This window comes from Buteo buteo, chromosome 7 (assembly GCF_964188355.1).
Source record: "Buteo buteo chromosome 7, bButBut1.hap1.1, whole genome shotgun sequence".
Classification (NCBI taxonomy): Eukaryota; Metazoa; Chordata; class Aves; order Accipitriformes; family Accipitridae; genus Buteo; species Buteo buteo.
In genome coordinates, this window is record NC_134177.1 from 39225263 (window position 1) to 39253056 (window position 27794).

The window sequence follows — 27794 nt, forward strand, 5'->3', positions numbered from 1 at the left end:
TAGAAACCCTTTAACGAGATTAAGAGATGTCTCCAAATGAGTTCTTGGCAATACCTGAACAGGGGCACACAGGAGTTGTCTGCACTGCACATACGGCTAGGGTGCAAACAAACCAGTGGAGATGAAGGTTGGCTGAAAGCGAGCTGGTGGAGCAAGTCAGGGTTTTTGGCTGGCAGCATCCAGAGAGGTCCTAGGTCCTCTGGGAGGTTTCTCTTCTCTCTTCCTTAATTCCATCTCATCATTTTGTACGATTCGCACAACCTTTTCTTCAGTCCTTCCTCCCACACCCACCCCTGCTTTGCAAGTATCTCAGGGATGTCCAACAAGTTTGAGAAGCCCAGGCATTTTATTTACCAGTTTGTTAGACCTTTCCCTTGTTTTATGTTTAGCTTGTGGTTTAATCTCTCCATGTCATCTGTTACTTGAGAAATACATGAACTTCCTGGTTAGGGGGGGACATCAGACCAATGTTCACAGCACATCGGGATCTTTGTTCAAGAAAAGCTTAATGAGCATCTTCAGAGGCAGAAAGTGATGTGACTAATAATGAAAGCAGAATGGAGGAGTTTATGTTCTAAATCAAATATGAACATGTGCATGTTTGGGGGAGGGGAACAGTATTTTTATCTTGGTGTGAGATAAAAGCTTTGCTCATTGAGATCTTCATGAGATGTATATGGCCTTGTTGTGGGCCCAGGCTGTGGCAGCCATCTCCTCCTGCAGCTTGGCCACTCCTGGCCAAGTTTGTCAGTGTTAGAAATGGTGATGACTTCCTGGGAAGCTGGTGGGAGCCAGGACAGAGGTCATGAGAGCACTTCGGCCCTTGGCACGAAGTGCCAGAGAGTCAGCTTGTTTTCTGCTGGTGAAACGCTTCTGCCTTTAATTTGTTCCTTTGGAGGGAAGGGATGCAAGTGATCCTGGGCAGGCACATAAAAACAAATTTCTGTTTCTTGTCTGTTTTAGGGTGAACCAGGCAAGAAGGGTGAGGAAGGTGACAAAGGTGCTGATGTAAGCATGTATTTCTACTGGTTTTTCACTTTCCTTTTTGTCTCTTCACTGTGCTTCAACCCTATTCCCTTTGGCAGGATGCTTTGTGGAGGGCAAGGGTCCTGTCCACAGTTAAAAGTGCAGAGCAAGAGATGATTTGACCCTTGAGTTTCACCTTAATACGTCCTAGAAATCCTGGTCTTTGAGGTTTCCTTGGCCATGTTGTCAGCTGCCCTCTCACCATGCTCTCTGAACACCTCCTGAGTCCCCAGTGGTTGTTCTGCCACACAGAGCTGCTACAAGGTAGGGAATTACTCCCTCATTGTCCCTCCCACACGCTCAGGGACAGACTCCGGAAGACAGCAAATTGCATGTGCAGAGAGAGAGCTCGAGTTCTCACATATTTGCTCTCCCACCTTAAAATACTTCCCAACATCTATCTGTCCCTTCAAGCCCATATCTAAGGCAACGGGGGCAACAAACTACAGCCTGAGTGTACGTGACCGTACGTGGCCTGGCTAGGAGCAATGCGAGAGGCAGCGTGAAGCCCATCAGGATGTGCTTGCTTGCCACTGTTCCAGTTTATAAGGGAACAGCAAGATGGTGCTAGCCACACGTCCCGGTTTCCTTGTGTACCAACAAAGAGAAAGCCTGAAATGATGTTCAGAGTAAATTTCAGGTGAGGGCAAAACCCGTTCGCCAGGTAGTTCAGCATAGTTGTTAACATAAGCTGCACATTATTAAGGTCTGACAGGAATATACACCCTGGGTTTGGCCCACTGCAGAAGCAGGAACCAAACTGAAAGGCTTGGCTTTGGGTCAGAGGCTCTGCAAACGTGGGTATAACTGAGGAGTTTTTCTTTAAATAGGAATTTCACCTGCATTTCTACTTAACCCTTGCAACTTATCTCCCCTTTTACATCTTTTCTTTTTTAAACATTCACACTGCATAGTTTGGCATTGTGGAGGCAACACTGTGAACGAGAGGCCTATTCTGCAACATACACCGATGTTAGTTTTCTTTTCCTTCTTGCAGGGGGAAGGTGTTCAGCAACTTCGAGAAGCTCTGAAGATTTTAGCTGAGAGGGTATTAATTCTTGAGCACATGATAGGAATTCATGGTAAGCGTTGCTAAGGTTTTCTTTTCTAGGCAACTGGGCGCTCTGTTCGGGCAGCTGCTTGATGGTTAAACATCCAGTCTCCTAAACTCTCTGTCTAGTGTCAGTTTAAGCTGGGTTTTCGAAACTAGGTACCCAACATGACTTAAAGGATGCTTAGAACTGTTGAGGACCTAGAGCTTCCACCAACTGCACTAGTTACTCTGGCTTTACAGTAGTAGGTGAAATGACCCCCACAATAATTTTTATTACAATTCAGAAAGCCAAGTCACGAGCAGCAGCTCAATCCATGTGGCACAGATCATCTACTAGCTTCCCAGGGAGCTGCTTGTTCAAGTCTTTAGGCCAGATCATTTAATCCTGTTAATAGTGCCTTCCAAATGACTTTAACACCACTGAGGCCCTGGCCTTGTGTAGCACTATATTTTACAGAGAAAGCCCAAACAGTGCTACATGCTACCCTGAAAACCAGTGATCCCTGAACATCTTGGGATTATAACTTACATAAAAGCTATTTTCACAATCAGCTTTAAAGAAGGTCTCATGTGTTCTTTGTTCAGGTAGATTTTAAGTTTTCTGTTGAGGCTATTTGCCATTGCTGGTACAGTGTGTGGCATCATCCCTTAATGAGTGTTTTCTTTCCTTAAGCAGAGTATGGACTTGTGCAATCATCACAGATCAGACTTCTCCCTTTGGGGTACTCGAGGATCAATTCTCTTACAGCTGCCAAAAGTTGCTGTGCCAATTTCTCCCCCTTCAGAAACACAGTAGAGGCAAAATGTTGTTTAGATCTACTATTCCAGCCTGTGAGAAGCAAGCCTTTTCCTTGGCACTGAGATGAGCATTTTTTAACCAAGTCCCATAGCACTTTTCTTTCTTATTTTCTCCTCGACACATGGCACCTCATTCCTGGCCTTGCTTGTAAAGCAACCTGCTCACACCTTCCTTCAGATTGACATCCACTTTTATTATGAAGTGGCCTTTGGATATTGATTTAGCCTGTGAAAATGCTAAATAGCTAAAATGTCCAGCAGTTCCTAAGCAAGTGACTTAAAGTGTATCTATTACTGTGCAGTAAGACAGCATGCTTTGAAAGCCCACAAGCTCCTCCTGGAGCCAGCACAGTGCTAAAATGAAAATGCCACTGGGCACATCAGAGCCAAAACAGCGTCAGTGCATGGTGCTCCGTTATATGGCTGAACTGGCTGGGGTCTCAGCACTGGTCTTCATTGTTCTGTGGCCGTGTGTCTTCTAGAGGCCCAAAGTACTATTTCGAGAAGCAATAGGCAGCAACAGCTTAAGCTTTTCGGGAAATCATGAATCACGAACCCATGATTTAACCACAATCACCCTGACCTTACCTCTGCATTAATCCTAGTTTGCTTCATATTTTCATTGGATTTTATACACCAGGGGCAGGAAGAGATGTTTTTATGCTGCTTTGCTTTGAGGTACCAGGAAGATGCCCACTAGATAACCTAGGCAGCAATCCATGCCCAGCCAGTACGTTCCCCGGGCAGGAGGGGAAGGGGAACCCAGTGCATAAGCACAGTGCACTGTATTTACAGGACCCAGGGCCTGGCCCTCCATTATCTTTTACTTTGTACCTTCATTTCTACTAGTATAAAGCAAAATGAGGAAGCTTGGGTAGGCACTGGGGCTTGGACTGGGGGATTCATGCAGCTTTGCCCCTGAAGAACTGCTTAGTTTATCTATTTTATACATTGTCTGTTTGGCAATACAGCAGCAACAAGGCATGCGCTGCTGTTATTTTGAAACGGTCATTTTCGCAAACCATTTTTACTGACATGAATGTATTTTCTGTTATTGCTTGGGATGGAGGCGAGTTATTTATACCCATGAATACTTCTATACCAGTGTAACTGCATCAGCAAAAATGGATGGGTTTTAATTGCACAGTGTAGTTAAGGCCATATTTAAACACCTATATTGTATGACTTGTATATAAATAGTTCCTTTTTTATCCAATCACAGTATAGATAATTATATTTTTACTCTGTGCTTTTGAGATAGTTCCATTCTTTAACTTAAGACATATTTTAGGCCCTACAAAAATACTGTTTAGAAAGAGAACTCAGAAAGTAAGGCATTTTTTCCTTGTGCAGTTATGTTCATCCCTTTACGTGTATACAGTTTAAAAAAAACCACAACAGAAAAAGACATAAAATAACAAAACAGAATATCCTTGAGCACAGACCTCCCTGCACTGAAAAGCACCACACTGGTTTAAATCACCCAGCACCAACTATCTGGTCATGTTCCCACCATAGGTGTTAAGGATTTTACCACAGGTTCCTGGGCAGCCCGACTCAGCCCAGCTTTAAAGACCCACGCAGAAATGCCAATTGCATGCTCTCATTTTCCCAAGAAAGTTCACAATCGGTGTGGTTTCCAAAACCACAGCCACCCAAGCAACAAGGCAAAACATACCAGCAAACAAACCAATTCTCTGCAATGGGAGGGCAGTTTGGGATTATCTAGCCTAGCAAACTGCAGAGAGCAGCCCAGAGGTGTTTACTTCCAGCGAACGCAGCACAAATCCTCTGGCAGCCAAACACTCACTTGAAACAGAAATGCTGCCTCGTGGGATCAAACCGAGGCTGGGTGTCTGGCTTGTGAGGTTGGGCTTTTGGCAGGGAAACAAGCAAATGTCCATCTCTGAAGGCAAAAGGAAGAAGAAACTAGGGCGTTAAAAATGATGAGGCAGCATCAGGTTATCAGCATCTGTTGCTGACTGCTGGAAAAATAGAATAGTGGCTGTAGTCAAATGTGTATTTAGCTTTGCAAGACAGGATGCTGTAGAAAGAGGATGTGTGTGTTACCATGAGGCATGCTGGGAGAATGGACAGCTAATATTTATTCCCGGCTTTATTGCTAATTTGGCTGTAGTGGAGGGCAGATCAATCCTTTTTTTCAATCTTTTCAGTGCCTGAAAATGTCCTTCTTTACAAGGAGTGAAATGGTACTTAAACCCTCAGGAGCTTCACTTCCCAGTGACCACTTGGCCTCATCCTTCAATAACAGGAATCTGTGGGCAATGCTGAGTAGCAGCTATAGCCCAAGCAAATTTATAATTAATAAAAGAACAGTGCTTTAGAAATGGAATTACAAATGGCAACAGGACCTGCTGGGCCATGTACAGTAAGAGTACCTGCCCTAAAGTGTTTAGACAGAGCAGAGGGAAAAGACCTAACATAGGAGTAGGGTGACGGCAGCAAACATGTTAAGTGCCACAGTTGCTTGCTGGATGGAAAGACAACAGGAAGGACGACACTTCTTCCAGAAGAGGTATCATTCAGAAGGGCCCATTTACTCTTTCCTTAGCCTCCCTCTTTTAAATAGTGCTCTCCCGTGACTTTCTCTCCTTACAGACTCTTTATCTTCCATTGAGCCAGGCTCTGGACAAGATGTGATCCCGGGCTCCCCTCTGCGAACCAGCATCAAGATCAAACGTGGAGGACCCCAGCAGCCGCAGGCCTACCAGATCCTCTCTTCACTGCTGGATGACAGTGAAGCCAAAAGGAGAAGCAATCGGATGAAGTAGGAGCATCTGTGTGTTCTCCATGCCTTTCACCAGTTAAAGATACAGTATCCCAGTGCTTAATTGCAGAGTGCAAATGAAGTGGGTAGGAGGCTGCAGTGTTGGCAGTTGGAGGGTTTCCTTACCTGGCCAATACTACGTCCTTATTGCAGGGAATGTTTTATCCATAGCTCAGAGAGGGTCTTATGAACGTTTTTCTTGATTTTGTTGTTTTGCCTTTGGAATACCAGATGGCAGTTATCCTCAGAAGCTGTCTACAGAAATGACACCTCCTGACTCTGTCTCAAGAGTTTAATCCTCCCCTTGTTTCCTCACTGCCCTTGAAAGTTACTTAGTTAAAGCACTGCTTAACTGGCTGAGACAATCAGTCCCATCAAGCCTTAGACTTGTACATTGGTATAGTTGATGGCATCTGCTTTTATTCCATGTGGTGGTGTGATGCTGACTTCCAGGTGAAGATACCCCTTTCATAGGCCCTTAAAGCATTCCTACCTGCAAGGTTTTCTTTTAAGCAAAGAACAAATTGGAAAATTCAAAGAACTTTAAAACTGATAAGCTGAAAATTCAGGTTACTCTTTGGAATTTAGCATCAAAATCTTGGCTTTTCATGTGGCTTATTGCATGTGAGTGGCATTATTTCTATTCGTGGTTAGCTAAGCAAGGACTTTTGATGCAAATGTTCATGGCAACATTGGTTTTCTATCTACAGTGAGATTAGACTGTTTCTGTGAAAATATAGAGCAGTGTGTATGAGATATGATGGAATTGTGCAAGAATTTTCCCATATTGAGTTCAGCTTGTGCATACAGCCAGAGATAATTAAGTAGTAGCAATAACTATTCACAGAAAAGGATATTTTGCAATAGTTTCTTAATCCTACATCAATACGGAAAAATGATTTCACACTATTTCATTTTTGTCTTGTGAGTAAATCCTTGCCATTTGAATCTAGAGACAATGTAGTAGCAAACCACAGCCTAAGGAATTAGAGTCTTGTCAAGAGCTTATCTTACACTGGGAGTTAAATACAAAGTCATTTTACTTTTTGCAATAACTTGTTGTTTTGGGGGAAGTCCCAGCTCCAGGGTTAAGTTGTTGAACCTGCCCTTCAGTGACAAATGAATCACTACACCTGCTGTACAAACCAAATTGGACAAGTTGATATCATTCATGTAGACAGTGATTTTTGTTTGAAAGGGTGAGGACTAATCAACAGAACCAATGGTGCCTTTTTTTTTTTTTTGTATCTTTTTTATTTCCCTCCCCTCCTGCTCCATTCTGACAGTTTTCAAATTCAGCCTGGGACGAAAGTGAGGAAACTGAGTTTGTGTTTGTCATTTTATGTCGTTAAGTCAGGTAAATTTGTGACATTCTGTCTGGTTCCTAGTGCAAGATACAGCTATCTGAAAAAGGCAAACTGTACTGCTACAATATTTCTGTGAAAAAAATTAAGGAGCTCTGCCAGCCCAGTGTTAGCCACACATTAAATTAACTTTCTGTATACATAGTAAATATTGTAGACCTACAGAGACATCAGCACATCCAAATCTTTCCTCCAAAGAGCATTGTATTTTCAGAAATGAACAGGTTACAGGCTACTTCAGGATGACTGAATTCACTATATGTCTTTATTTGGCCCTGGTCTTTAGAAATTCAATCATCCCTCTCAAAACAGGTGAAATGGTGTAAGTTGATGCTGAGCAAGCACCAGAAATTTGTCCTCCTGCAGAAGCTTTTTGCTGCTGTACAGCTAAATAATAAACATCCTTGGTTTAAGCTGGCTTGGAGGCTGCAGTAAATGCATTTACTTGCCCTGCTTTTGAATCCTCGTGCTGCTTGGCTAATGCCAGTGCTGGAGCTCATTCAGCAGTCAACCCACGTAATTCAGGTTGTACAGGCTGTACTTCCGTATGCTCAAGTTTTCCTTTGTACATTTACATTTCAAAGAAACAAGCCCAAAGCGTTACAAAAGTTTGGGGAGTTGAAGGCAAGGTACAATCAGGTGCTCTCTTTCCCTGAGACTCAAACATCTGAAGTGAATGCAGAGTGTTGCCAAGAGCTGATGCTTCAGGCTCCAGCATTCCTTTGCCTGCCTGTACTCTGAATTACAGCTGGAGCGTGATGCAGTCAGAAAGCAAGAAAGCAAGTAAAACTGCCCAAGTCAAGCAAGTTACTGACCTCAAGCAGTTGTCCTGTGTTCATAATCCTTTTGGGAGAATGAAATAAAAAAGTCTCCTGAATGCATCTTAGTTTCAAATCCAGCACCAACTGTTAATCCAGTGCTAAGTCTAACAACAGTATGTGTATAAATAATGCTGAATTAAATCAGTGTCTTAAGGAAGGCTGGCAACCAGCTGGCAGCCTAAAACCAGCCACAAATACACACAGCTCAGGTCTTCAACATTCAGCAAATGACTGAAGTGCTGTACAGCAGCCCATGTCCCTCCATGCTGATAGATTCTTGGAATAATCTTTCCATTTAAGAATTAAATGTGCAGAAAAGATGTTTCCCCATTTACAGGCTGACTACCATGTGGGACTTGAGAAGTACTTGATTACCTCGTTGTTGAATAGGGACTGTCTTGGTCTTGATCATGTGGCCATTACAAGACACAGCTGGGGGCTTCCAGGAGAGAACCCCTTATGCCTACCAGTAGGTGTTGGAAAATCAGGCCCTGAAGACTGAGGAGAAATCTAATCGTGCACACTGGGCAGGTTGGTGCTAGCTGTAGTTGCTTGCCACATTAAGGAAGTTTCCTCATGGCAGTTTCAGGAACTAAACTAAACAAAAGCAATCTTTAAAAAGGGAAATGGCAAAATTTGGTTTCACTGGTCCTGTAGCTACAGGGTTGGATTTGGGGAAGAGGGAGTACAATAGGGCCATTTTCACTTCCCTGACGTTTTTGAGCCTTCACACTGAATGGAAACAGAAATTTTTCTTCCTCCAAGTTGGTCTTCCTGAATTCAAAGCTATTGCATTAGCTTGATGAGTATTCTCTTCAAGTCATTCATATTGACTAAGATTTTGGATTTTAAATTATTTAAAACAAATTACTAGCAAGATGAAAGGAAATTTAATGGCAGTTGTTTGCAGTGAATCCTGCCAAGTCAATTGTCAAAAGACTTGTTAGGTTTGGGTTGCAACCATTTTAATTATTGGCCTTCCCAGATTTCTGTATGAGCTATGTAATTTTTTTCTCCCCACACTTCTCACTTTATTTAGCTACATCTCTCTCTTATGTGGTACTGTATCTTTAATTTGGGTGACAGTAGGATTATACCAAATGGACTTTCTCTCTCAGCTGGGGTTTCATTCCTCTCTACTTACACAAGGGTTGGACCACACTGTTGTGCAGTCCCAGTTTAATTATGTTTTAAAGGTGAACACAGCCTCACATGCTGACATTAATGATATTCATGACTAAGCAAACCACTCCGACCACATTTTCCATCTTAGGCAGGATAGTAAGGTTCGTTTAGCCAGGGCATATAGTGCATCTTGCCGTGTCTAGGTAACTTAGAGAGTGGATTTATTTTGAATGCGTGCTCATTTAGAAATATATTTTAATTGAAGTGTTTAGTGCTTTATCTTACATGCATACTGTGCAATACCATAGTGTGTTCTTTTCCTTTTTTTTTCCTAAGGCTTTTTTGAAACTCATAATGTTTCTTTGAGCTTCAATGTGCTTTTGACTTGGATCGGTTCTGGTAGTAGTAATGCATTTTCCTTGCCTTGAGCTAACCGGAAGCAGCAGCAGCACATTGCACAACCAAAAATCTTTGCAATTCCTGCACCCTGATGTTCACCAGCAGTCTGGTACTCCTGAGAGGCGGAGAATGCTTCTCTCCAGAGTACCTAATTTGCACTTACTGTAAAGAATTGATAGCAACCCAGGGAAATGGGAATAAACTAGAGAGAAGAGCCCTTACCTGCTCCCACCAAACTCCAGAGTAATTTTGCCATCAACTTTCACAGGAACAGGCCATAAAAATCAGATCCAGCTCTTCAGCTAGCATGGACTGGTGCTGCTTTTAGTGGAGCAGAGCAGACGGCTCACAAGTGGCTTTCTGAGAGTTTGGCTCTGGGACTGGGGTTCACTCCCAGTGTCTGTAATGAACTCTTTTAATGTAGGAACCTGACCACTGTGACAAAGGCTTAAAGACAATCAGCTTCTGGAATTACTTCTCAATACAATTTATTGGAAATCCATTCTCCTCCACGTTTACAGCTTCTGTCTTACTCGAGATTACATTCCATTCTGGTGTTTGGTGGTACAGGGGTTTACACTACTCACAGTTTCTGTGATTGCCTTGAAACCAAGCAATTCAAAGGTGCTATAGTTGTTCACAAAGCACATTCCCATCCATAGAAGGAAATGTTAACTTTTTCAGTAGTTATTTTACACAGTATTTTTTTATTTATATCAGTGTGTTTCGTATGTGTGCAAATGGTCCCAGCTTCTCTCATTGTAATAAGCTTTACAACCATTTGGTCTTTTATAGGGCAGCTGTACGCAGTATCTTGCAAACGTGTAATTTCTTAACTTAGAGCAAGAATAAATCTCATCTGACGCAATGAACTCATTTATGGCAGGCTCTAATGTTTGTTTTAAACACAACCTGTTCGTTCCACCTCTTGCATGGTTACTTATCTGTTTTCATATTGCTATGTTATTGTTCAAAATATCTATTTCTCTTTATTTGCTATGGGTTTTGTTACTGTATATGGAATGTTTTGTATTCAGCATTTTCTTACAGAGCTGAGTGGGAACAGTATTCAAGAACCCACAAATACCAAAGACCTTTCATGTAATGCACTGAGAAATAAACATACTGTAAATGAATATGATGTCAGGTGTCCTGTATTTACAAAGTTCAGAGCAAGTTCAAGCAAACTGCATCCTGAAATTAGGGCATCTGTTTTTCTTTCCTGCCATCTCAACTTTCTCTGACTATATGTTTGCAGGTCTCTCAAAAAAGATTGTGCATATAGGCCCTGCTTCTGGTCATCTTCCAGGGGGTGGAGGGGCAAAAAAGGGCCTTCATTAACTAAAGCCAAATCTGACAGTTTCCTTGCCCATGATGGGACTGAGTGTTCTGCAGATAATGGCTAGACTGCTTCAGCAAGCATGACTGCCATCTCTGAGGTTTGAGATTTGCCTCAAGGATGTGCTTAGTCACTACTCTGCCTTCCCAGCCACGCTAACCAAACACAGGGGCATATCCTGCCTTCACAGCTGAGGCATTTAATTCCTGAATCAGCCTAGGTAAGCCTTCAAGCAACGTCAACTTTGAGCATCTTGCTTTGCATTGCAGAGCAAGGCACTACCTGGACATAGCAGACTGTTCCTGCGGGAACAGCCTTCCTATTCCTGCAGGAGTTTCACCTCAGCACAGATACAGGGATCACAGCTTTCCCTCCACAGAGCCAGGGTGCTCCGAGAACAGGTTGTTTGAAAAGGGAGGCTTTACTCTGCATGAGCCTTGGCTGTAGGAGAGGACCTGGGCTGTTTCTGTCAGAGATGTGACAGTTCTGGGTTCTGAACTTGTTTCTTACATCCTAAAGAAAACAAGAGATATGTAAATCACAGCCAATTTTTTCCCCCTACCGATCACATTACACTGCAGATATGCAGATACCGATATTGTAGCAAAGGCTAAGTCTTGTAAACACCGAGAAACGTCCACAGCATCAAGGCCTCTGCTTCATACAGCTTTTTGCATCACTGATGAGGACATACTCAAGGTTACTTGATGCCAAACATTCCCATGCAGCACTTCTCTGGGTCTCTCAGGGTGTATTTATCTTGGTTTTTGTGTCCTAACACCTCCAACTCTGATATATTTATCCTTGCAAAAAGTCCTCTGAGGGAAGGCAGTTCTGTTAATCACTACTGTACAGATTGGGAGTTGCTGGATAAAAGGCTAAATTAATTTCTCAGGACGTTTGTGGCTGTGCTGGTCTGCCAAGCACCAAATTAGCATCAGGCCCATGTTGGTCTCTGGGCCATTATGGCCACTGATTGTAATCACAGCAAGGGGAAACGGCGCTTTTCCTAACGCTTAACACAGCACAAGAAAAATCAATGGCAGAGTTGAACAGATTGAACCTCTAGCAGGAGCTGATTAAAAGAAAACATATATATTTGCAAACAAAACACAGTTACTCTTTGAATACACTGCCTTAACTCTTCATTAACCACATGCTACAGCTTACTTTTTAAAGACAGACAAGCATTAACTTTATAGTAAGGATGGCTCCGACAACATTGTTTTCTACATTCACGCAGTGGGAATTGCTCTCCACATTTCAGCCTGTTGTCTGTGACCAGGGAAGGGCTACCAGGAGTACCTCCCACCCCAGTGCAGCCTGAATGAGCATCTGTAACCCATGCTCACAGACTGGGGAACTGGCGATGGGGAAAGCAGTGATCCCGATATGGGAACAAATACTGAGATTCCCAAGCAGCACTACAGCCAGAAAGCTGTACATATTATAAAGAAAAAGTAAGCAGGCAGATTACATTACCCCATTTATCACGGCTACCTCTCTTAGGACAGCGTGTCTACAGTTCACCAAAACCAGTGACAAGTTGATTCAAAGATGGATTGGAAAATACTTGACTATTGCAGACTTAAGGAAATAATTTGCTTGTCATCAAAGACAGACTGGTAGCTGATCAGGCCTGACTTAGTTATCTCTGAGACTTTATAAGAGAGGCAGAGAAACAGCTGTGCCAGAGGGCGGGCCCTCCCACCTTAGGACAGGATCAAGCACCCTTAGACAAAGCCAACCCTTTTTTTTTTTCTTTTTTTTTTAATCCACATGATAAACTGGATAGCACACATCCTTCACAGCCTAGCAAGGAAAAAGTGTATTAGCCACTATCTGGCAGACAAAAACCAACAGTGCACTCTTTTAACGATGATGATAATTAACCACTGTAACAATTTGCCAAAGGATGTGGTAGAGCTTTTACTCCTAGACATTTTTCAAATTGAGAGGACTTTCTTCCTCTAAATATAAGAGAGCAAGAGTGTGTGTGTGTGTGTGTACATATTCCAACTCAAAGAAGAATTCAGAAGAGCCATACTAGGATAATCGAACTGGTAAGTCAGTGATCATAACATCACAGATGACCATTCCTGACCCTGCCTGCACTGTGCACAATACAGCTCAGCACCAGTTAGATCTCCTGCTATACACCATCTATACAAAATCACTAGTGCATGGGGTCAAGAACTTTGTAGCTTCACACTAAGACGGCTGCCCTAAGCACATCTCTAGGACACACCATCTTTGTGCAGCACCCAGAGAGATCTAGGCTACAATGACTGACAACTCGGCCCGTGGGAAAGGGCTGTCCAGGGCAGAAAACTTCTGGCATCAAAATTGTGGACTGCGACTAGCCACATACCAAGGCAATCTCGAGGTGCCCCGCTGATCATGGGCTACCATGGTAGAAGGGAAAGGCTGAGTCAGAGAGCCCAGAATTGGTCTGTACGCAGCGCTGGTATGTCTGTGGCAGCACTTGTGTGACTGCCAATGAAAACCTGATTTATATATAACTGGATGGAGTTAATGTTCAGCCAGAAACTTTATATGACAGTTAAACTTTAGACTTAGTTCAGAAAACACATGGGGCTGAAAGATTAACAGTGCACGTTCGGATCTTGGCAACAACCTTCCCTCTACTCCTCAACCACAAAAACATCTTCAGAAATGGATACAGCCTGGGTCTACCTGGTGACAGGACGTTGTGGTTTTATTGGGGAGAAGATCGTAGAGCTGTTGTCTCAACAAGACTACATCGAAGAAGTCAGAGTTTTTGATTCAGTAGCAAGAGAAGAAGTAGAAAAATTCACCACAGGTAAGAAAAGGGCATCAGCTTCTACTTAGCAGCCATAACCCTCCCTTTCAAGACAGCTGGTATTATGTTGGAGATTCCACCGTTACAGGTACGGGGTAGGAACCTGGATTAAACAGACTGGATGAAGAATAACTTCTGCTCAGAGAGGTTTTTCAGCATAGGACTAAATCAAAGCAAAAAAAAGATCCATAGCATGTAACCCCAAAAGATACATCACAAGGTGGATCTAAGTCCCCACTCGGGGATAAGTTGTAAGGAGCAACACGCACACCAAGTACCTGACATGGGAATTTGGCTACCCAGTTTCTTCTGCTCAACCAGTCTGACTAACAGCAAAGGGACAAAAAACCATGCTGCTGAACTGCTCACCAACCAGTTACCAATTCTGAGAAAAATAACCAGCAAACCCTGACAAGCTCAGCATCTGCTGCAGATATTGTGAAACAAATTACTGAAAGAATTGAGAGAAACCTATTGTAGCCTTACTGTGCTGTGCATAAAAAAGGAAGAGGTGAGTCTCAATAAACACGCTCAAAGATACTAAATCAATCCATTTGATCATATTCTGAGACCTGCCTTCTGATGTTTCATCAGAGTTGATTGCAGTGAGATATGTTGGGGAAAAACAACCCGTTTTACTGGATTTGAGAATACCCAAGCAAAACAAGCCAATGCAGCTCATGGTGCTCTGTGCGGTTCATGGTGGGCTGGGTCCCCCTCTCTCTGACTGCCCAAACCTTGAGCCTGCTTGGAATGAGAGGGGAAAACACAGTAAGGGAGTTCCTATGTATTAGGAGATACCAATAGAAAGGAGATACACTTAAAGCAAGTTAAAAGATTCCCAGGGAAATACCACTATCGGAACCTGTCCCTAGGCAGATGAACTCACCAGACTGGTTTCCCAGGCTTCAGGTAGCCCATTACCTTAAAAGCACCCATAACTGAAAAAAACCCCAAACCTGATTAAACCTTAAGGAGCTGCCATAATCCCTGCTCCAGAAGAGGTCTGTGGCCTAACACTGCAGCAAATCACAGAAAAATGAGGCAGAAGCAGCCCTGAGAGGCCATCCCAGCTCCCCCCGCAGCGTTGCTTTCACTCCAAGGCAGAACCAGCTTGGCCACGGACCTTCCCGACAGATGCTTTTCTATCCTGTCCCCAGGCCACCTCAGGCAGCCAATTTCTGCACTGTCAGGCCATTACTGTCGGTACATGTACAACATGTACTGTTGGTACAGTCTAATCTGCAATTTAAGTCCTCAATTTCTCATCTAACCTTACAGGTAGAATAAGCAAGGTAATACCGTCATTTTTTCACAACAACCTTCATGATTTGAAAACCACCTCCTTCCACTCCATACTATTTTCTTCTTTAGGCTAAAACAGCTCTCGTGCAGTCCTCTCGCCTCTGCAGCTCACAGTTTCTGTGTCTCAGGGCATTGGCGTTGCTCTCTTCTGGAAGAGGGGCACCGAGGGTAGGACAGAGAGGCCAGCTGTGGCCTTCCCAATGCTGAGTAAAGCTGATGGATTTATTTCTCCTGTCCGGCGAACTATTCTCCTATTTGTACCTGTCAGCACAATTATGCCTTTTTCACAGTTGCAAGACACTGCTGACAGGCAATAGCTCCTGAGCTGCCCTGGCCCAATTTAATTCTTTCATGAAGACCCACTGCCTCTTCCCTACTAAACCCAACAACTTCTCTTTGTCCCTGTCAAATTTAACTTTTTTTTTTCCAGACTCTATTAGTTACATTCAGCTCGTATTCTAATCCTCCAGTGTACTTCAAGTCCCTCCCAGTCTGATGTTATCTGCTAATTTAATGAACAAATCTGCCAGATTCTTGATGAAAACAATAAAATAAAGACTCAAATACAGCAATAAGCCCTGGAGAGCCCCAGGGCAGCCACCTACCACAGCTGGCAATTCCCTGGGAACTGTAATTCAGCCAGCTTTGTGCTCACCCTAATGCGGCTTACTTAAACCATGTTTTACCGACTCGCTTATGAGAATGACACAGAGTTGCCAAAGCCCCTCTAAAATCAAGATAGATGACATGGACCTGTTCCACAATATCCGTATAGCCTGTTAACTTGTCATAAGAACAAAGGAGATTTATCTGACTTGATTTGTTCTTGACAAATCCATGTCAGCTGCTTCTATTCTCCGTATTATCCCACAGGTGCTCACACACATATTGTTTAACTGTGTGTTCCTGAATTTCCTGGGGTTGAAATCAAGCTGTTCTGTAATTTCCTGGCTCTTGTTTACCTCCTTTCTAAGCACAGGTGTTTCATTTGCTCTACTGCAGTCCTCCAGTGCCTCCAAAAGTTCTCCAAAGTAGCTGATAATGCAATAAAGCTGCAGTCACATCTATCACCTCTTTAGTAGCCCTGGATAAAGCTCATCAGGCCTTATCAATTTGAAAATTTCTCATGGTTGCCTTGTATCCTCCCTGGTTTTGGCTAAGCTCTCATCATTCTCTTGCTGGTCTTAATTGCACCAGCTGCCTTAAGACAGGTGATGCAAAAGAGACTATTTAACACTTCAGTCTGACAGGTTATAGGCTTTCCCGCACCACTAAGTAGCAGCAAAATCCCACCATGAGGCTGCGGATGTTCTGCTCCACCTTTCAGCACTAGCAAAGACTTTCCACAGGAGCATCCTTCTCTGCACTCTAGTCCTCCAGGCAAGTGTATTACCTCTGCTATGTGGACAATGCCTTCTTTCTTTTCCCCCCTCTAGTCTCACTGAATCAACTCTGTGCTTTAATATTAAATTAATTTAATGTTAAAACTCCTATGAGCTAGTCCACCAAATCTGGGTTATGCAAGTTAAGAAATCAGCTTGACCCTTTTGTAAAACTTCTGCCTCTTCCTACATCCCATGCTTCTTAGCAATTGCTCAGCTGACTGACCTCCTACCTTGAATTTTGTCCCCCCCTTTGAGTTCATGAGGAATAACCCTCTTCTTTTATCACTTTGACACGGTAGTTTTTCACTGGGTGTTTCCATATCATCCCACTTCCACAGCTGGAGTCACACACCCTTTCCTGAGCTGCTCATGTGTATGATCCTTCAGAAATCACTACCTGGATCTCTGGCTGCATGGGGCTCTCCAGGAAGCTGCCAGCCCAGGGCAGAGGAGACATCTCCTTCCCAAAGCAATCCTCCTGCTGCTGCTGTCTGGCTTATTACAAAATCCCTGAGAAGTACAGTTTCCTAACCCAGCTTCTTGCTGGCTTATTCCCAAATACAGACAAGGAAAAAGGGAAAAATCCTACTTAAATGTTACAACACTTTTCAAAGCAAGAAAATCAGCAGTAGGTGCTAGCAGTAGCCACATATGGACACCCCCCCCCTCCTTCTGAATGGCTTCAACTGAGGAATTTTCTATGAAACTTTTTAACCTGTTACATTATTTTCCCTTCCCAGCTATAGTATTTGCAATTTAAATAAAGCTCTGTGTAATGTCCCTTGAACTCGCCTGGTGTTATTCCCAGCAAGCTCTAACAATCTTCCATCTGAAGAAAATTGTCCAGCACAGCTTCATTCATTCACATGTACTAGAGCAAGTCCTGTAACCAGCTGCAGCTCTGGGCCAACAGCCTCCTGTTCTCGCTCAGCACTATCCTTGGATGCGTGCTAGAGATTTGCAACAACAGACATAGCTATTCTGACCCACAGTTGATGCAAACTGGCAAAGTGCTGTGCTGAATTAAACTGGATGTAGATCCGGCTTCTTGGGGTTCAAAAATAGGGATGTATTTTCCGCTAGTGTGATGTATTCAAATGGCATAGTCATTAGTTAGAGTGTGCTTCAGCTTGCCCTGCAGAGAAGAAAGCTTTCCAAGCAGGATCCTCATTCTGTGAGAAGGTGAGGATGCTGATTTGTACTTTTTTTCCCTTGCATCTCTGATTATATTATTTTTCTTCAGCTACCACTCATGTGACAATGATGAAAGGAGACATTTGAGACTACAATCTGCTCCTTGCTGCCATGCGGGGAGTTCACGTGGTTATTCACACAGCTGCTATTGTGGACTACAGAAACAGTGTGCCCTTTTGGGAAATGAGAGCTGGCAACGTTGGGGGTAAGCTCTTTAAAACAAGCAATTAAATACAGCCTTAAATTCACATGCCTTGGTGTAGCCATACAAGAGGCTACAAGCAAGCATATCCTCTCTGATTTAGTGCTCCCTTGTCCCCTGAATTCCACACACACCACTGCTACAAGATGAGAAAGGTGCCTGGGACCTTTCCTTTTCAGCGGGGAAGTATCTGTCTTTGCCCCTCTGTCCTTGATCAGGGCAGGCCATGCTGCTCCTCTCCAGTGCTAAAGTTTCATCTTAGAAAGTCAAATCTGGACCCAGTTATTATGTAGTTATTCTGGTCGAGGGTTTAACTTTCATTAATGGTACTGAGGTGATTCAGAACATGCCTGTAGTGGTAAGAACCTGTTTAGTATGTGACAAGGACAGCAATTAAAAGTTAATTCCTGTTCTAGTTAGCTTATAGCTTTCCCAGGGATTTCCAGGGAGAAAAATCTACGCTGTATACCAGTGCAAGACTATATCAGTTGAACTGCATCCATGCTATTAAGGGAGTCATGTTATCTTAATTATAGTCAGAGTTCACAACTATTACATGTCTACAAGCCACATATAACTGAGAGCTCCACAACACTTTCTTCCTATTACCAAGAGCTGATTTCATGTTAGGTGCAAGATCTGCTTAAAGAAAATTTGTTCATAAATCTAGGAAATAAGCACAGGCTATAAAAATAATGAAATCCCTATTACAGCAGCAATTCCAATGGCACCTCAGGCTGTTAGCTACTAAAATAGTTGTTAAACACAAGGAAGGAATTTTATATATTTTATATATATATATCTCAAACTCGATTACTGCTTAGGGCTCCTACTATTTGCTGATGCATTCAAGGGCAACATTTAAATTCCATCCCTCTTTTCATTGCTGTAGTTGTTTTCAAAACCAGATGCTTTTAAGAGCCTGTATTGTGCATGTGTACTGAGAATACTGAGAGCCTGAGGGTTCCCGCTGCCTTTTAATGGCTTTGTGAGATCATCTTCTTCATTGTCTGTTTGTTATGAGCAAGGTACTTTAGCGTAGTGAGGTTTTTACAGATAGCAGAGAACACTGGGCAACTCCCCTATTCAGCAAACCAAACCTCTTGCAGATGTTTGCGACATTCCCAGAAAACCACACGTGCAAAGTTTTTTCCAATGTGACTGAGTGCCTCTTTGAGGAGCACGGTTTGAGATGTCTTAACAGGAGCCTTATTTTCAAACTGTTCTGCATTTCCACCTCCCCTTGGATGGCTTCATGTAGACCTCCCTAAAATAAGGCTGCTACACGCACTAGGACTTCTCAAAGTCTTGAATTGGGAGATTAGTCTAAAGGTTTCTATTAAAACCATATCAGGTAAAAGAATAAAAATGAACTGTATTTGATACCTGCTGTAGACTTCATGGGAAAAAAAAGGGTCAGGACAGGTCAACTATATAATCCTCTAGCTGGCTCCGCTGTGTAACTCAGGCCACAGAAATTCATCCAATTACTGCCTTAAGCCCAACAATTTGTGGCTAAATTGGACTATGCCTTTTCAAAAGACTTGTTGCCTAGAATTAAGGACTGCAAGTTAATGGGCTATCTATCATGTCTTTCAGCAAGCCATAGCAATGCTGAAGAGTATTAGTGTGGCTATGGTTAATTACCATTTCTGGCAAAAATTTTTTACTTCTGCTTTGATTCTCTCCCCTGTTTCAACCACTGGTTGCTGAATCCTGTTATAGTCTTGTTGACTAGATTGAAGAGCCCTCTTCTACAAGAATTATTTTTTCCATCTAGTTACTTAAAGACTTTTTAATCTGCTTTTTGTTAAGCTGAATGGATTTTAACGCAGCTGTTTCCAGTGATGTTTCTCAACAGGGGTTCTCAGTTAACTTTACATATTGCAATAGGCTCATGGAGAAGTAAATTGATTCTCTTCCACCAGGTCTTCATATTGATTCATGCCCTCTGAAATTATTCTAAGCTCAGGATTTCCTTGGTAATTTCAGATTATGCCCTTAACAACAAAGAGGACAGAGACATCACAAGCCTGCCTCACACAAGATCTACAGCAAGGCTCAGGGACAGAGCCTGATTAGCCAGGTATAAATAGCATGGAGATTTCCAGAAACCAACCCTATGAGTGGCTTCCTTTAAGATCTGCCTTATCAGATTTGAAGGTCCTCAGTATGCAACCATGGTTATGCTGTTGTCACGGAGGTTCTCGTAGAATCAACTTGAATCAAAATCACGATGAATGCAAAAACCATCCCTGGAAGAGTCATAAATCATTTAAACCTACCCCTTCCCCCTAAACCCCAAGCAAACAAAAACCACACACACTGACCTATGAGTTCAGCCAGGACAACTTTTCTTAAACCAAGCCATGCTTCAGATTCACCTGGATTTCATGCGGGCTTGTAAGCTGCCCACACTATTTTATTCAAAATTCTGCAGCTATCAAGAGTCTGTTGCAATGATTTTCACCCTATAGTCATCCTGCAGAACTTCTATAGAGCAATACATGCAACTAAACCACCAATCCTTTTGCCAGAAAGCTGCAATTCACCATTTGACAGTCTGCCCACGAATCAAAAAAGATGGAAAATATGGAGTTTTGCTCTGCTGAGTTGTCAGCTTCCTTTTTGTTAGCAACTATTAAGTCCAAGTTAAGTCAGTTGTCAATAGCCACAAAGGTTAAGCCACATTACAGCGATAGATGTAACTAATACTCTTGTGTTATAAACCATCCATTCCTGTGCAAACGTACCTGAGGAACTGCAGCCTCGACCTGTGGCTTTACATATTTTCAGCCATAGACAAAGATGGATCTGTTCCAAGTCAGAATCCCAAGCCAGGAAATCTCTTTTGATTTGCACAACAGGAAAGGTGGTTAATGTTTGTCCTTCCTAACCTGCCCCACAGGTACTGAAAATGTGTTAAGGGCCTGCTGTGTCCTGAACATCCCATATGTTGTTTACACAAGCTCTATGGCTGCAGTGGGACCCAATACATTGCATAAGCCCATGTTCAGGTAAGGCTAAGCAAATCTTCTCCATCACCCTGGATTTCTGGTTAAATAGCAATAAAACTGCAACCAGGTGGAGATTTTTGCTGTGCCTACAAAGGAGAAGATATGTGTTCCCCTTCCTGTCTATTATTCTCCTCTTTCTTGAAAATTCTTCTTTGCTGCTTTTCACTTTCAGGTACAACACCTCTTCCCAACCTAAACTTGACCATTAGTGGACACCACTGATTGAAAGAGTTGGTTGAGAGATGCATGACCCAACTGCATGTCCAGGCTGTCCCCTGTATGTACAGCCCTGCTCCTCTAAGCCCTAAAATCAGTTTCAGGTAAGGTCTCAGATGCTTCAGGTTTGTTATATGGTCAAGTAGTATCCTGCTGTTGGGTCTGAGTCTTTGCTCTCCCCTCACACTGAGTCAATCCAAAGGGCAGGTTACCAACTGTTACCAACGAACTCTCCCTCCTCTTCTCAGCTCCATAGCGAACTGCTAGCAAGGCTGTACCCAGCTCCTATTATCAAATGTGGTCAAATGTATACAGACTATTTTAGCACTATCTCAGAAGAAAGTTAGTTGGCTACATAGTCTTAGGGGACAGACACATGTGGTGAGAAGTTGCCCTGCAGTATTCATGTGTAGTTACAGTCTTCTGTGACCTGGATCTGACCTGTAAATTGCACCCTTCTATCCCTCAACATCCTTTTTCCTGGCAATATGCTCACGAGGCCTAACTCCTGGACTTTACGCTTTCAGGCATTATGCTCAACCCATCTCTTCTGTATGTGGCTCCTATGAGTCTGAGCCACAGATCCAGAAGAAGCAGAGCTTTAGAAAACCTCCTGCGGCAAAGGTGGGATTTGGAGCAATACAAAGACAGTGGTCAAAATTACGATTTGGAGGGTTTTCTTGCTTACAGATCTTTGATATCTCAAACTGACTTTCACAATCAACTGACGCTCCTGCTCAGGACTCAGCATCTGCATACGTTCTGTATTCATGGGGCCAACAGTACTTGCAGTGTACTGAGAACAGGGCTGATATTTCTGAAGACCAGGAGCTGAAGTTTTAGGTTAAATGTGAAGTCAAGTAGAGATAGTTGCAGTCTGATACATACCATTGTAAGGCTCCTTACTGATTTCAAGCATGGATGTAGCCGTACAGACTGCTCAAACCATGGAAACTTGTGTGCAAGGGGAACTGGCTCAAAGTCAAGTTTTGCCTCTATAGGCAGCTGGTCTAGACACAGCTGGCTTCAGTCATTTGGCTCTAGAAATCTGAGCTCAGCCAGAAAAGGCTGCTTAAGACATACCTTAAAGTGACCTATAAGCCTAAATTTCATACTCACAAGTAAGCTAAGGCATAACCTAGTTGTTTTGAGAAGTGTTTAAGCACCCAAATCTGTAGAATAAATGTCTGGCTTATGAAAAAAATCCATGAGCACCAAACCTCAATCGACTTGGGACTGTGAGCACTAGAGGCTCTGTGTCACTGAAAAGCTACGGAATTTGGTCATCAGCGCACCTAAATAATTTCTAAAAATGAATGTAGATACAGGCACATCCTTGTTAGTATTTTAGTCCTGCAACTTAAGAGATAGATGTGAATAGATGTGTTGAAAAATCTACCCCAAATCTTGCCCAAGAGGACAGTCCTTTGGCTTGTAATGATGGCACCAACAGGTGCAAGCAAAAACCCATCTGGGCTGGTGCTCGTAGAGCTACACATGAACATCCTCTGCTCACCAGCTCCCGATCCTTCCCCACCACAAATGCAAACAGAAACCACCACCTAGAGCCTTTAACTCATTTTGCAGAACACACTCAGGTTCTTCCATGATGCTGGAAGAAAGCGATCCTCATTCTCCAATGATTTTGATTTTAAACTAAAGGAATTACATAATGTAAAATGAGAGAAGGGTCAGCCCCCCAGTTAAAAGTTAAACCACCTGTCTCAATAGGGAGCCCAGTGACAACTGGAAAGCAAAGTAATATGGCTCTGTTTTCCAGGCTGAAAGCACAGGTGATGTGCTTTCCCCTTCCTCCTCATCTCCTCTGTCCCCACCCAATCTGTTCTGCTCTTCTCCCTCACAATCCATGATCCTGCCTGCCTGCCTTTTTCTCTGTCCCCCTTCTCCATCATTCCTCATATAATTTTATTTAACTCACTTTTACGTGCTTGGGAATTGACACAGACAAAGCATGATTAGTCTCTAGACAGGGTGATGGGTGCAGGGATAATGCTCACACCTCAGCATCCGACAATAATAGAAAATGCCTCTGTCAGTCTCAATCCCTCCGAGACAGCCACCGCTGAGATACCTTCTGACAATGCTGCTCCAGTCTTATTAGCGTTCAGTTATCTGTGATCGTTTTGAAAAGCAAGAGCATTATGCTGAGCTCTTTGTTACTACCAAGCTTCAGAAGGGGTGGGGGAAGGCAAACACGAGCAGAGCTCTGCAGCCCAGGAACAGCAGGCAGGTTTGCCCCTTTGTGAAGCTGCTGCTTTTTAAAAGCTTTGCAAGGTAAAAAAAATAAATCTGGATTAAAAAAAGAAAGCAATTAAAACTAGAACTTCTAGATAACCCCCCTAATTGTCTTGGGCCTCTCTTGGGCTTGCAACAAACCATGCACAATCAATCTTTTGTCTTGCTTGTTTTCTGGTTTGTCTCTTGCTCATCGCCCGTAAACACAGGGAAGGGGCGGAGGGTTTTATGATAAAAGCCCACGGTGTGTGAGGAGGCTGTATTTCTGATGCTCCTAATTTATTTCTGTTGCTGTAGCACAAGAAGGCCCTGATCTCAGCTGGGATATCTGACACACGAGATACTAGACTGCCGAACAGGCAAGAGAAAGGCAATAGTATTATCCACGTTTCACACATGGAGAGCTGAGCATAGAAAAGAGTAAGCAAGATGCCCAAGGTCAAACAGGGAGCCCGAGTCAGAGCTTGCTCTCCCAAGGCCCCGTGTTTGACAAGAAGATCTCTGCTGCAGATTTGCTGCATGAACTCGTCACAGGCCACTTAACTCTTCCAAGAGGTGCATCTGAGCCCCATCTGCCAAAGGAGCATGATAATTTTTCATTGCCCTGTGTGGGGCTACTCCATGCCTGGCAGAGTCTGGTGTTTGCCTAGGGTGAATTTCTCTAGGAGAGCAAAATATTGAGTAAATTAATTTAAAGATGTGAATAAAGTCTCCTGCAGCATGCAGAGGGAGAGAGCGCCTATTCATGCTAGTCTTGGCAGCAGGGGAACAAGTGGCCACATCGTATTCAGGGATGGTCCTTCCCAATGCTTCAAACAAGGTTTCTTCACTCCCCAGCTTCTCCAGAGCCCACTGAATCTGCTTAACTGAATCCTGCCACAGACTAATGCTGATCTAGAACCACTAGGACAAAACACCAGCGCCCTGGTGGGGAATAGAGCTGCTTTCTTGGTTCTCCTTGGAATTATTTCAGGGCCTGTAAGGCCAGTGAGATGTTAGATCCCATGGGCTTTCCTCCTTGCAGCTGTAAGTTAGGAGGCTGAGGAGTGGGTTGTCTTCCATGGTGGCAACCAAGTGTCCCCAGCATGGCTGCGAGCTCTGCTTGCCCTTAATCATGGGTCCACTTCTTTGCTCTTCCCTCGAGTGTAATTAGCTAGGGGAGATGAAGGAATAACCCAGCACAAACCAGCTGATTGCATGTCTTCTGGGAGATCACTAGCAGCTCTATCGCATCACCAGCAAATGTCTCCCAACTCTGTAAGAAAATTAAGCAGCAGCTTCTCCTTTTAGTTTATGGCTCATAAGAGGCTTTTCTTGAGCTCTAATGAAAAAATGAAGTAGGATTGCTCTCATTTTCCTGCCCTCCATCTTCTTGTGCTCATTCCACCTTGTTCAGCCACTTGTGAATTGCTTAAAAAGGTAACTCCACTGCCTTCTAATTTGCCTGCCAGGATATCATGTCCTTTAATCACACTATTAGACAAAAAACAAATCCAGCTCTCAGAAATCAAACCACTACCCACACACGAACCTGCCTATGAACACCCAGAACTGCCTGGTATTTCTTGAGGCTTTATTTCTCCTGTACTGCATCAAGGATCTCAGATTCATATAACTCACAGCCAGTGGTAAGTCCCTGGAGAGCAGGGATTGCAGAGTAAATCACGCTGTGATAAATGTCTCCAAGCCCTGTGCTCTACTCCACAGTCACTCACCGTCTCTCACAATCTATTTCAGAGGAAATGAGGACACCAAATACAGTGGGGAAGTGGAGCTGCCTTATGGGAAGACAAAGGCCATGGCAGAAAAACTTGTATTTGAAGCCAATGGAAAAAAGGTACAAAAGCCAATGGTAGTGCCCCTGGTATTACAGCACAGGATGGGTAGAAGGAGAGAGATGGTTAGAAAGACCCCACAACTCATATCTAAGCGTGTATCCAACTGCTGCCTTGACTTGATGCATAAACCACGTTGCCCTAAGCTTACCAAAGCCTGATATTCCCACATCGTCAGGAAGCTGCCAAACTCTTGCAAGATGAAAGGGTGCTGCCCTTTGAGCCTGTGCTTTAACTCCACCAGAAGGAGTGTGACATTGGAGAGAGCTATCTTAAATTAGGTTCTAAGAAACCAGGTTCACCTAGTTCCTACTGCATAAAGGTGTAATTTTCAGATGTGCCCGAGTGATTTAAGAATCAAAAATGTTAGTGTACTCAGAGTCAGCCACCTAAGTTACCTGGCTAGGCTTTTTAGACTCCCAGTACAGTTAGCAGACAGATGAGTTCTAGAGGATGAAGCAGAATGTAAAAATGAGACTTGTGTCTTAAATCACTGTCTGGAGCATCTCTCTCCCAGTTACAGTTGAGGCCAGCCAGCTTAGCTGGCTGCTTCTGGTATCTGATTATGGTTGTTGCAAATACTCATTTATACATCGCAACTGCAGAAGAGTTAATGCCACTAGCACCCTCCATCCAACTTCTCTCAGTAAGCACCACATGGGTGCAGGTGTGCTATTAAAAAAAGAAAAAGAAAATCAAACTGGGCACACCTTGCATTTTTAGGGACCCAAACCAGGCCCTAAGTGTCCAGAGTACCTCTGCAAACGTTGACTCCTCTAGCCCAATATTCCTGGGTTTTGGTTCTATCTGGCAAACCCAATATCACTGCGGAAGATTTCATGTCTGAATCCATCACTTGCTAATATCCCTCCCTGATTTTACAGCTGAGCAACAGTGGCAAACTCACAACCTGCATCATCCATGCAAACACAGTGTATGGGGAAAAAGCAACGTTTCTTCAAGAGTTGTATTCTTTTGCCAGAGCCAGGAATGGTGTGTTGAAATACCTGGACCCTGAAAACACAGAGTGTAATTAGACATACATGGGTGAGTGAATGACTGATCTCTTTGCATGTGGTGCTACCAGGCTGGTTTAGTCACAGGGGATTTTACACATCAGCTTAACCATAATCTTCCAAGACAGAGAGATGAATATGGTGAATGAGCACAAATATTTTTATAACCACAAAACTTAGACTGGCTAAAAGAATTTTTAAAACAGTTGTTTACATTCTACTCTTTCTCCTGGGAAGAGTTTTCTTTTTTTTTCTTCCCCTCAGCATAGGAAAAATGTTGTTTAGAAAACTGAAAAAAAAAAAAAAAGTCAGCAGAAAGAATGATAGAGATCTAATCTTTCTTTTTCTAGGTAAACGTTTCAAGGGATATATGGGGAGAGAGAGAGAAATTCAGGCAATATTTTTAAAATGTTTTTGGTTTGAAAAGACACTTAATGCCTTCTTCATTAGAAGAAATTAAATTAATACTACTTGTAAAATTCCTTGCAAAAACCGCTGTACTACGTAACTGATTTTAGCAAGCACAAGAAACTACTCATAAAACCTATAGAAAGAGTTTGTTGTGGTGCTGAATGCACTTCAGAGGAGTAAAACTCACCATTAAATCATGCAGGGTTTTAGTCATTTCTGTGCAGCACACTTATATGTCTTTTTCCAAAAGTGCAGATAACAGTAGCTTGAAAATGCTGTTAGAGAAGAATCAGGCCTAGATAAATCAAGTGACTTCTTCAAAGGCTCACAGCAGAGCCAGGAATAAAACCCTTGAGCACTGCCTCCCATTCATCCTGCTCTCACTACAAAACACTGCCCTTTCGCTTCACATGAACCAGTATCACAAGGCACATTAATTGTCCAGCTCAAAGGGGAGACCAAAGGTTTAAAGGATCTTGGAGGTCTGGATTAACTACTCAGTCTCTCCACAGTACAGCTGAGTAACATGTTGAGTGCATTCCCTACTTCACAGCACTGAAGCTGGCAGATCCAAGGTACTCATTCTACAGCAAACAGCAAAATTCAGCTCCTCCTGAATACCTGTTTTGCTCCCCCTCCTATTTCTCCAGAGAACATTGCATGGATGCATGTTCTTGCAGCAAGGAACTTGCAGCTGAAACCCAACTTACTCACAGGACAAGTGTATTATTCCTACAATGACACTCCAACAAGAAAAGCTTTTCTGATCAGGCATCAGCTGTTGTCCTCTATGGACCCCTCAGGGCGACTAGGCTCGCACATCCCTTACTGGAAGATGTGGTTAGTGATACAATTGCACAGGATAATCAAGGTCATCCAGTACCCTTTCTGGAAGCCACAGCCTTTCCTAAACTTGCCTTTACTGAACACGATAGTCACCATCTTCTCCTACAAGACAGACAAAGCCTCCAGGCATTTTGGGTACAAACCTCTCTCCACCTGGAAAGAGAGCAAGCACAGATCTGCACGGTGGTTGAGAGCAGCTGCAGGGAACCTGGAACCTCCCCAACTTCACGAAAAGAAGAACCAAGCAGCACGTCTGGGGCAAGGAGAGAGCTTATCACACCAGTTATGTGCACACAGATGCAGGGCTTGCTGGCCTCATTCATTCCCACAGTGCCACCACTGCACGGGGATCACTTGTGAGAGCGAGAGAGACAGGTTCAGATGAGAGATTGTGCACAGCAAACGCCGTTTTGATAAAATTAGTTAACCAGTTTTGTTCCACAGCCTGACAAGCCTCCATCTCTTTCCATACTCAGCAAATGGACCTCTCCCTTGCCATGGCCTTGGGCAGCTGGTGGCATGGCTGTACCTGGCTCATACACTCAAAGGGTCTTCAGTGATAATTTTGGGGAA

The 27794-nt window shown here is 43.3% G+C and overlaps 2 protein-coding genes and 1 long non-coding RNA gene across 10 annotated transcripts in view; 2 read left to right on the forward strand and 1 right to left on the reverse strand.

Moving 5' to 3' along the window:
• The window catches only part of COL26A1 (collagen type XXVI alpha 1 chain), a 180889-nt gene extending 170391 nt beyond the window's left edge, over positions 1–10498 (forward strand). For 5 of the 7 annotated variants that reach the window (XM_075032504.1, XM_075032509.1, XM_075032508.1 and 2 more), the window contains 3 exons: positions 964–1008; positions 2024–2108; positions 5498–10498. In XM_075032504.1, the coding sequence (XP_074888605.1) occupies positions 964–1008; positions 2024–2108; positions 5498–5670 (303 nt within the window). In that variant the 3' untranslated portion in view covers positions 5671–10498. The remainder of the gene's footprint in view (positions 1–963; positions 1009–2023; positions 2109–5497) is intronic. The other 2 variants (XM_075032507.1, XM_075032511.1) reach the window with 1 other exon arrangement.
• Positions 1–27794, reverse strand: part of LOC142032998 (uncharacterized) — an 84422-nt gene that overhangs the window by 3740 nt on the left and 52888 nt on the right. The window lies entirely within an intron of this gene.
• On the forward strand, positions 13298–27606 carry LOC142033261 (3 beta-hydroxysteroid dehydrogenase type 7-like). Its single transcript, XM_075033142.1, is given in 6 exon segments — positions 13298–13538; positions 17472–17627; positions 20533–20641; positions 24851–24950; positions 25833–25995; positions 27026–27606. Coding segments are annotated over 6 exon segments (1257 nt in total). The 5' UTR covers positions 13298–13390.